The 11,159-nt window shown below is 54.3% G+C and overlaps 1 protein-coding gene across 1 annotated transcript; it reads right to left on the bottom strand.

Annotated features, from left to right (window-relative positions):
• Positions 1–9,781: 9,781 nt before the first annotated feature.
• LOC138372848 (uncharacterized) lies at positions 9,782–10,546 on the bottom strand. Its single transcript, XM_069338513.1, has one exon. The coding sequence runs from the start codon at positions 10,544–10,546 to the stop codon at positions 9,782–9,784; it is 765 nt and encodes a 254-aa protein (XP_069194614.1).
• Positions 10,547–11,159: the final 613 nt, after the last annotated feature.

The raw sequence follows: 11,159 nt of genomic DNA, 5'->3' as shown, positions 1-11,159 counted from the left end.
TAATAATAATAATGTGTTCTCAGTAATTCTGATCCGGGATGGCCTCAGAAAATGTTGATGTAGAATGCTGTGGCTGTGCTAATTTCTATAACTGCATGGTATGATTAGTTTATATTAGTTATCCATCAAATGATTATATCCACATATTGTGATATAAATTGCGTTATTATAAATCTCGTCGCTCAAATGGTAAACTATATAGTTTTAGCAACCCGTCCTCTCGAATAGTGCATCGCATTTTGCCGTATAAATCCTATAAGGCCAAAAACTTATATACTAAATGTATACAGCGGCTCGCAAAATTCACGTATGTTCCCAGTTCTATTCGTAGGACCTCGGTGTGGTTAGGTGCCAGCATTTTAGTACATCAGCTTAGTGACGTTTTGAACGCTCGAGAGGACGGGCTGATATATCACCATTCAAATTGTAAGTGTTGGATGAAAATGTAAATGTAAAATGTAAATGTTGGATGAAAGTGTGTTGATTTAAACTAGTGTACACCTGTTTAGTTCAACCAATATTGTAAAAATTTGTATAAAAGGTGAAACGATTATAGTTTCTAAATTCAAATGTACAGAAATTCATCAGTATATTGTACAAGTCTAAGGTTCACATCAGTTAAGGTTTCAAACTTGGCTAAGCTATTCATGAGGCATCATCTATTCACACATACATACCACCAAAAGTATGTATCTCAGTGTATGGGCAAAGCTTGAATGGTTCCTATGCAATGTTATCAACAAACTCTAATGACCCCCTTCAAGGATTCGAACCTAGGCGGCCAGGGTCTCCCCACTGGCTGTCCAGGAGCGATACCACTCCACCATCGATTGAATAAAAGTATTATGGAAGGTCGATAGAAGCACCCACACACCCGGCGATACTCGTGACACAGCTTGGGCACAGGTATTTCAGTTGTGCTCAAGATGTTCAAGGAATTGTGCGCCAATTCCTGGAACATGCTTGAATCGCACTGAGAATACATTTGTGACCACAGAAGGTTCAAGGAAAAGAAGTAATTGTTAGCAAGAGGCACCGCGAGTGTTGCCGGGTGTTTGCGTGACTAACGACCTTCCAATGTATATATGCTGGTTAGCAATGTAAATGTGTGGCCACGTCTGTGGTAGAAAAAAAAATACTTTAAGGCAATCGATGGTGAAGTGGTATTACTCCTGGACACCTAGTGGGGACCCCATGGCCGCACTGGTTCGAATCCTTAAGAGTCATTAGAGTTTGTACCAACCTTAAACCTGTTCTCGTACAAATTACGTCTGAATTTGTCCGTTTGTCCGTATGGCCGAAAATACACGTAATTTGAAAATAAAAAAAATGAAAACAAATTTTGGATTAAAAAAAAAAAAAGCAAGTTAAGGGTCCTGTGTTAGGTTAAGAGGGCAGGAAGTTCTCCTAAGGTTTCAAGTCATGAAACCGTTAATTGAAAGTTTCCTCTCCTAACCTAACCGAGTAAGCCAGATGGCTCAAAACAGAAAACGGGACAGTACGTCACTTTCGTGAACCGATTTCATTTCAAATTACGTCCATTTTTGGCCGTACGAACAAACGAGCGAAAAGCGACGTAATTTTAAGAGGACGAGTTATAACAGTACTAAAAATATAATGCAATCTTGGAGCTATGACTAAAGTATACATACAAATATTTGCAAATTACCTTTATACAGTTTGACATTTCCCAGAATGCAACCCCAAAACTGTTGACTAGCCCAGAGGTATCTATTTACTGCTAGGTGAACAGTGGCATCAGGTATCAGGTCCCGCTAGGCCAACGAATAACCTTCCCGAAGATGCAACCCACAACAGTAGCCTAAATCCAGAGTACCTATTTACTGCTAGATGACCAGAAGCTTCAGGTGAAAGGAAACAGGCCAAGCGTCACATCTTGCCCTGGAGTCGAACCCTGGACCATTCGGTTGTTATTTAACTTTCAATATGAGATTATCCGTCTGTGAGCTTGCTAATGATGCTACTTTTACTAATTGCTGTTGTTCTCAGCTTACTACTTCCGCTGTTAATAGTTAAAATTAATTCAATACATGTGTTATCACCTCACGAAGTACAAGTACTATATACAGTACATAGTCAAATAAAATATATAATGGCGCCCACAATTAAAATTTAACATGAAATATCTATTGGGAACGAGTAAAGGTGACCTGATTATAACATTGTATATACACTAAGTGGTGTATATATCCCCGCTTCTCAGTGCATATACACTGAGAGTTTTCATTAGTCCTAGACAATGTTCAGGACTAAAGTATACTCGTTGGTTGGTCAGTAAGTTGTTGTGGTAGCCTTAACAACTCCTCGAGGATGATAGGCCTTAACAACTCCTCGAGGATGATAGGCTTTAACAACTCCTCGAGGATGATAGGCCTTAACAACTCCTCGAGGATGATAGGCCTTAACAACTCCTCGAGGATGATAGGCCTTAACAACTCCTCGAGGATGATAGGCCTTAACAACTCCTCGAGGATGATAGGCCTTAACAACTCCTCGAGGATGATAGGCCTTAACAACCCCTCGAGGATGATAGGCTTTAACAACCCCTCGAGGATGATAGGCCTTAACAACTCCTCGAGGATGATAGGCCTTAACAAACCCTCGAGGATGATAGGCCTTAACAACTCCTCGAGGATGATAGGCCTTAACAACTCCTCGAGGATGATAGGCCTTAACAACTCCTCGAGGATGATAGGCCTTAACAACCCCTCGAGGATGATAGGCCTTAACAACTCCTCGAGGATGATAGGCCTTAACAACTCCTCGAGGATGATAGGCCTTAACAACTCCTCGAGGATGATAGGCCTTAACAACCCCTCGAGGATGATAGGCCTTAACAACTCCTCGAGGATGATAGGCCTTAACAACTCCTCGAGGATGATAGGCCTTAACAACTCCTCGAGGATGATAGGCCTTAACAACCCCTCGAGGATGATAGGCCTTAACAACTCCTCGAGGATGATAGGCTTTAACAACCCCTCGAGGATGATAGGCCTTAACAAACCCTCGAGGATGATAGGCTTTAACAACCCCTCGAGGATGATAGGCCTTAACAAACCCTCGAGGATGATAGGCTTTAACAACCCCTCGAGGATGATAGGCCTTAACAACCCCTCGAGGATGATAGACCTTAACAACCCCTCGGTGATGATGGGCCCTAACAACCCCTCGAGGATGATAGGCCTTAACAACTCCTCGAGGATGATAGGCCTTAACAAACCCTCGAGGATGATAGGCCCTAACAACCCCTCGAGGATGATAGGCCTTAACAACTCCTCGAGGATGATAGGCCTTAACAAACCCTCGGTGATGATAGGCCCTAACAACCCCTCGAGGATGATAGGCCTTAACAAACCCTCGAGGATGATAGGCCTTAACAAACCCTCGAGGATGATAGGCCCTAACAACCCCTCGAGGATGATAGGCCTTAACAACTCCTCGAGGATGATAGGCCTTAACAAACCCTCGGTGATGATAGGCCTTACTAACCCCTCGAGGATGATAGGCCTTAACAAACCCTCGGTGATGATAGGCCTTAACAACCCCTCGAGGATGATAGGCCCTAACAAACCCTCGAGGATGATAGGCCTTAACAAACCCTCGAGGATGATAGGCCTTAAGTTCAACACCAAACCAAACTGTGCCCGCGCGGCTTCAGTGTTGCAAATGTATAAATATTATTGCAAGTCGATTTTTTCACTTGAGTAAGTGACCTTGTGTTGTTTACATGTAAGATGCATCAGTTTCTATGTGGAGTAAGCAAGCAGGCCGTGGGTGAACCCAGAGAGAAAAACTTACATAAACAAGTGTGGGGGGGGGGGAGGAAACAAGCACGGGCGAGCTGTTGACTGGGAGATTGGTTTACAAGTAAGGAAACTAAACAAGCTGTTTGATCTATTGGTACGTTCAAGGTGTTTCCTTGTACAAAGTTAAATAAATAATTCAAACACGACAACAAACTGAATTTTAAACCACAAAATTTTAGTTAAATTCAAATGAAATATGCAACTTAAGGGACATTAAAATTTTTAGCAAGTCTTCAGTAAAATTAAATAAATAAACAACGAAATTCACTTAATCACAAAACTTTCTACAGATTTACCATAGTCGGCACTATTTAGAACCCATTTACTGCGTAACTGAATCTGTTACAACTACAATATATAAAAGATTATGGGCTCACCATACCCTAGGCTGCACGGGGTTTTGCTCCTGAGTAGCTGAATCTAGAACAACAACAACAATGAATAATTCAACCGAAATATTAATGTAGTCTAATGTATTTCTCTAATTTAGGTAAATACACTGAGCTTCGATTTTAATTTTGTATTTGACTATGTTTAGAGATAAAGTATAAGCAAGTCCCAGCTGTGTCTGGGTACAAGTGACAGGATGAACAACCCAGCGGGTTTTCTTCCTGTTGGGGAGTGTTGTACATGCTGCTATGGCGGTGTGTCCACTCACAGGATGAGTGGCGCTGCCCAATACTGTCACTATGGCGGTGTGTCCACTCACAGGATGAGTGACGCTGCCCAATACTGTTACTATGGCGGTGTGTCCACTCACAGGATGAGTGGCGCTGCCCAATACTGCCACTATGGCGGTGTGTCCACTCACAGGATGTGACGCTGCCCAATACTGTCACTATGGTGGTGTGTCCACTCACAGGATGAGTGACGCTGCTCAATACTGTCACTATGGCGGTGTGTCCACTCACAGGATGAGTGACGCTGCCCAATACTGTCACTATGGCGGTGTGTCCACTCACAGGATGAGTGACGCTGCCCAATACTGTCACTATGGCGGTGTGTCCACTCACAGGATGAGTGGCGCTGCCTAATACTGTCACTATGGTGGTGTGTCCACTCACAGGATGAGTGGCGCTGCCCAATACTGTCACTATGGCGGTGTGTCCACTCACAGGATGAGTGACGCTGCCCAATACTGTTACTATGGCGGTGTGTCCACTCACAGGATGAGTGGCGCTGCCCAATACTGTCACTATGGCGGTGTGTCCGCTCACAGGATGAGTGGCGCTGCCCAATACTGTCACTATGGTGGTGTGTCCACTCACAGGATGAGTGGCGCTGCCCAATACTGTCACTATGGCGGTGTGTCCACTCACAGGATGAGTGGAGCTGCCCAATACTGTCACTATGGTGGTGTGTCCACTCACAGGATGAGTGGCGCTGCCCAATAAACTCGCCCCTCGGGGCAAGATTTAATTTAAAATTTGTGTTTGTGGCGTGTATGTGTGTGTGTGTATGTATGTATTTACTATTAGCATACAACACACTATTTGTCCTTGCCTTTCTAACCGTCGGTTGTCTAAAGTACTAACTCCCAACCTAAATTACTACATATCATATAGTAAATATTTACTACATATATTTCACATACACACAAGAAGCAGCCCTTATCAGCTGTCTAACTCACAGATAAGTATTTACAGCTAGGTGAACAGGCCCATCAGCTGAAAGAAACTACGCTAATGTGCTTCTGCTTTCAGCCGGGAATCGAACCCCTGGCACCATGGACAACGTTAATTCAAAGTTGATAACGTTAATTCAACGCTATTAACGTTGAATCAACGTTGATTCAACGTTAATAATATTGATTCAACGTTGAATTAACATTGAATCAACGATGAATTAACGTTGATTCAACGTTAATAATGTTAATTCAACGTTGAATTAACATTGAATCAACGATGAATTAACGTTGATTCAACGTTAATAATGTAATTCAACGTTAATAATGTTAATTCAACGTTGAATTAACGTTGATTCAACGTTAATAATGTTAATTCAACGTTGAATTAACGTTGACGTGTATATTGTGCCCACTGGGTAGCAACGAGAGCAGGCGGGCGGCCTTGGGCCGCTAGGAGGGAGGGGGGGAGGGGTATCACGACCCCCGCTGTGTGTACCTCGACCCCCATGTCCTGTGTACTCTCCCACACGCTCGCTATCCTCTCTCCCCACCTCCTCTATCCTCTTGCGCAACCCCCTCTCTGGCTATCCTCTCTCCCCACCTCCTCTATCCTCTTGCGCAACCCCCTCTCTGGCTATCCTCCCTCAACCCCGAGCCTCCTCTGACTATCCCCGCCCTCCCCCAACACCATCCCACCCCCCAAACCCCCTCTCACTATCCTCCGCTCCTCGTCTTACCATCCCAGCCAACCCCGTCATTCCTTTGACCAGCCCCCCCCCCCCCCGAGTCCACGTCAATGATCACCCCCTCTCTTATGACCGCGCCACCAGCCCCCCCCCTCTCTCTCTATCCCCCCACCACCGCCCCGACCCTCCCTCTCCCCCCAACAGACGCCCCCCACCCCCCCAACCTCTTGTTGCTGGCGGAGACGCTGCAATAGCCCCCCCCTCCCCCAGGGCCTCACATTCCTCATGTTTCATGCACTGGGAGCAAGATGCGCCGAGAAGGGTTCAAGTTGACTTGGTGGGGGCTAGGTGGGCCTGGTGGGGGCTGGCTGGACTTGGTGGGGACCGGCTGGATTTGGTGGGGGCTGGCTGGGCCTGGTGGGGGCTTGCTGGACTTGGTGGGGACCGGCTGAGCCTGGTGGGGTCTGGCTGGACTTGGTGGGGGCTGGCTGGACTTGGTGGGGTCTGTTTGGGCCTGGTGGGGGCTGGCTGGACTTGCTGGGGGCTGGCTGGACTTGGTGGGGGCTGGCTGGACTTGGTGGGGGCTGGCTGGGCTTGGTGGGCTTGGTGGGGGCTGGCTGGACTTGGTGGGTGCTGGCTGGGCCTGGTGGGGGCCGGCTGGGCCTGGTGGGGGCCGGCTGGGCTTGGTGGGGGCTGGCTGGACTTGGTGGGGGCTGGCTGGACTTGGTGGGGGCTGGCTGGGCTTGGTGGGGGCTGGCTGGGCTTGGTGGGGGCTGGCTGGACTTGGTGGGGGCTGGCTGGGCCTGGTGGGGGCCCGCTGGGCCTGGTGGGGGCCGGCTGGGCTTGGTGGGGTCCGGCTGGGCCTGGTGGGGGCCGGCTGGGCTTGGTGGGGGCCGGCTGGGCCTGGTGGGGGCCGGCTGGGCCTAGTGGAGGCCGGCTGGGCTTGGTGGGGGCCGGCTGGGCCTGGTGGGGGCCGGTTGGGCTTGGTGGGGGCCGGCTGGGCTTGGTGGGGGCCTGGTGGGGGCTGGCTGGACTTGGTGGGGGGCCGGCTGGGCCTGGTAGGGGCTGGCTGGGCCTGGTGGGGGGCCGGCTGGACTTGGTGGGGGCTGGCTGGGCCTGGTGGGGGCCGGGTAGACTTGGTGGGGGCCGGCTGGGCCTGGTGGGGGCTGGCTGGACTTGGTGTGGGGGAGGCTAGACTTGGTGGGGGCTGGCTGGACTTGGTGCGGGCTTGCTGGACTTGGTGGGGACCGGCTGGGCCTGGTGGGGTCTGGTTGGACTTGGTGGGGGCTGGCTGGACTTGGTGGGGTCTGTTTGGGCCTGGTGGGGGCTGGCTGGGCCTGGTGGAGGCTGGTTGGGCTTGGTGGGGGCTGGCTGGACTTGCTGGGGGCTGGCTGGACTTGGTGGGGGCTGGTTGGGCTTGGTGGGGGCTGGCTGGGCTTGGTGGGGGCTGGCTGGACTTGGTGGGGGCTGGCTGGACTTGGTGGGGGCTGGCTGGGCTTGGTGGGGGCTGGCTGGGCTTGGTGGGGGCTGGCTGGACTTGGTGGGGGCTGGCTGGGCCTGGTGGGGGCCCGCTGGGCCTCGTGGGGGCCGGCTGGGCTTGGTGGGGTCCGGCTGGGCCTGGTGGGGGCCGGCTGGGCTTGGTGGGGGCCGGCTGGGCCTGGTGGGGGCCGGCTGGGCCTGATGGAGGCCGGCTGGGCTTGGTGGGGGCCGGCTGGGCCTGGTGGGGGCCGGTTGGGCTTGGTGGGGGCCGGCTGGGCTTGGTGGGGGCCTGGTGGGGGCTGGCTGGACTTGGTGGGGGGCCGGCTGGGCCTGGTAGGGGCTGGCTGGGCCTGGTGGGGGGCCGGCTGGACTTGGTGGGGGCTGGCTGGGCCTGGTGGGGGCCGGGTGGACTTGGTGGGGGCCGGCTGGGCCTGGTGGGGGCTGGCTGGACTTGGTGTGGGGGAGGCTAGACTTGGAGGGGGCATGCTGGACTTGGTGCGGGCTTGCTGGACTTGGTGGGGACCGGCTGGGCCTGGTGGGGTGTGGTTGGACTTGGTGGGGGCTGGCTGGACTTGGTGGGGTCTGTTTGGGCCTGGTGGGGGCTGGCTGGGCCTGGTGGAGGCTGGTTGGGCTTGGTGGGGGCTGGCTGGACTTGCTGGGGGCTGGCTGGACTTGGTGGGGGCTGGTTGGGCTTGGTGGGGGCTGGCTGGGCTTGGTGGGGGCTGGCTGGACTTGGTGGGGGCTGGCTGGACTTGGTGGGGGCTGGCTGGGCTTGGTGGGGGCTGGCTGGGCTTGGTGGGGGCTGGCTGGACTTGGTGGGGGCTGGCTGGGCCTGGTGGGGGCCCGCTGGGCCTCGTGGGGGCCGGCTGGGCTTGGTGGGGTCCGGCTGGGCCTGGTGGGGGCCGGCTGGGCTTGGTGGGGGCCGGCTGGGCCTGGTGGGGGCCGGCTGGGCCTGATGGAGGCCGGCTGGGCTTGGTGGGGGCCGGCTGGGCCTGGTGGGGGCCGGTTGGGCTTGGTGGGGGCCGGCTGGGCTTGGTGGGGGCCTGGTGGGGGCTGGCTGGACTTGGTGGGGGGCCGGCTGGGCCTGGTGGGGGCTGGCTGGGCCTGGTGGGGGGCCGGCTGGACTTGGTGGGGGCTGGCTGGGCCTGGTGGGGGCCGGGTGGACTTGGTGGGGGCCGGCTGGGCCTAGTGGGGGCTGGCTGGACTTGGTGTGGGGGAGGCTGGACTTGGTGGGGGCTGGCTGGACTTGGTGCGGGATGGCTGGACTTGGTTGGGGCTGGCTGGACTTGGTGGGGCTGGCTGGACTTGGTGGGGGCTGGCTGGACTTGGTGAAGGCTGGCTGGGACTGGTGGGGGTTGATTGGACTTGCTGCGGGCTGGTGTGACTTTGCGGGGGCTGGCTGGACTTGGTGGGGCTGGTTGGACTTGGTGGGGGCTGGCTGGACTTGGTGGGGGCTGACTGGGCTTGATGGGGGGCTGGCTGGGCCTGGTGGGGGCTGGCTGGACTTGCTGGGGGCTGGCTGATCTTGGTTGGAACTGGCTGGGCTTGATGGGGGCTGGCTGGACTTGCTGGAGAACTGGTGGGACTTGGTTGAAACTGGCTCGGCTTGGTGGGGGCTGACTGGACTTGCTGGGGGCTGGTGGGACTTGGTGGGGGCTGGCTGGGCTTGATGGAGGGTTGATTGGACTTGCTGCGGGCTGGTGTGACTTTGCGGGGGCTGGCTGGACTTGGTGGGGGCTGGTTGAACTTGGTGGGGGTTGGCTGGACTTGGTGGGGGCTGACTGGGCTTGATGGGGGGCTGGCTGGGCCTGGTGGGGGCCGGCTGGGCCTGGTGGGGGCCGGCTGGGCTTGGTGGGGGCCGGCTGGGCCTGGTGGGGGCCGGTTGGGCTTGGTGGGGGCCGGCTGGGCTTGGTGGGGGCCTGGTGGGGGCTGGCTGGACTTGGTGGGGGGCCGGCTGGGCCTGGTGGGGGCTGGCTGGGCCTGGTGGGGGGCCAGCTGGACTTGGTGGGGGCTGGCTGGGCCTGGTGGGGGCCGGCTGGACTTGGTGGGGGCCGGCTGGGCCTGGTGGGGGCTAGCTGGACTTGGTGTGGGGGAGGCTGGACTTGGTGGGGGCTGGCTGGACTTGGTGCGGGATGGCTGGACTTGGTTGGGGCTGGCTGGACTTAGTGGGGGCTGGCTGGACTTGGTGGGGGCTGGCTGGGCTTGGTGTGGGCGGGCTGGGACTGGTGGGGGTTAGTTGGACTTGCTGCGGGCTGGTGTGACTTTGCGGGGGCTGGCTGGACTTGGTGGGGGCTGGTTGGATTTGGTGGGGGCTGGCTGGACTTGGTGGGGGCTGACTGGGCTTGATGGGGGTCTGGCTGGGCCTGGTGGGGGCTGGCTGGACTTGCTGGGGGCTGGCTGGTCTTGGTTGGAACTGGCTGGGCTTGCTGGGGGCTGGCTGGACTTGCTGGAGAACTGGTGGGACTTGGTTGAAGCTGGCTCGGCTTGGTGGGGCTGGCTGGACTTGCTGGGGGCTGGTGGGACTTGGTGGGGGCTGGCTGGGCTTGATGGGGGGTTGGTTGGACTTGCTGCGGGCTGGTGTGACTTTGCGGGGGCGGGCTGGACTTGGTGGGGGCTGGTTGGACTTGGTGGGGGTTGGCTGGACTTGGTGGGGGCTGACTGGGCTTGATGGGGGGCTGGCTGGGCTTGGTGGGGGCTGGCTGGACTTGCTGGGGGCTGGCTGGTCTTGGTTGGAACTGGCTGGGCTTGATGGGGGCTAGCTGGACTTGCTGGAGAACTGGTGGGACTTGGTTGGAACTGGCTCGGCTTGGTGGGGCTGGCTGGACTTGCTGGGGGCTGGTGGGACTTGGTGGGGGCTGGCTGGGCTTCATGGGGGCTGGCTGGGCTTGCTGGGGGCTGGTGGGACTTCTTGAGGTCTGGCTGGACATGGTGGGGGCTGGCTGGACTTGGTGGAGGCTGGCTGGACTTGGTGGGGGCTGGCTGGGCTTGGTGGGGGCTGGCTGGGCTTGCTGAGTCTGGCTGGGCTTTCTTGTATATGGCTGAGTTTGCAGGGATTCAACTATTCTTGGAGAGGTTCAGCTGGGTTAGGAAGAGTTAAACAAGGTTTCGAGTGGATCAGCTTGGCTTGGCGGGTCTGAGCAAGGCTTACAGAAGCTCAACTCATTTTGCCACACATCAGTATATTTGATAATCAAACAGAAGCTTTGCCAGTAATACAAATGTAGAGTTCTCTTATGCATGAAAGTTGTGAACCTCCTGTGGCTCCACCTCATAGAATGTCAGAGGCTCATATAAATACAAGTTGAAACAGGAAATATATATATATATATATATATATATATATATATATATATATATATATATATATATATATATATATATATATATATATATATATATATGTCGTACCTAGTAGCCAGAACTCACTTTTTGGCCTACTATTCAAGGCCCGATTTGCCTAATAAGCCAAGTTTTCCTGAATTAATATATTTTCTCTAATTTTTTTCTTATGAAATGATAAATCAACCCATTTCATTATGT

Source organism: Procambarus clarkii, chromosome 40 (assembly GCF_040958095.1).
Source record: "Procambarus clarkii isolate CNS0578487 chromosome 40, FALCON_Pclarkii_2.0, whole genome shotgun sequence".
Classification (NCBI taxonomy): Eukaryota; Metazoa; Arthropoda; class Malacostraca; order Decapoda; family Cambaridae; genus Procambarus; species Procambarus clarkii.
The sequence above is the reverse complement of the archived record's forward strand: the minus strand, read 5'-3'. Positions and strand labels throughout refer to the sequence as shown.

Bases quoted from the DNA above. Each gene is read 5' to 3' on its own strand.
- LOC138372848 (XM_069338513.1), bottom strand. From the start codon at position 10,546: ATGTCCAGCCAGACCTCAAGAAGTCCCACCAGCCCCCAGCAAGCCCAG.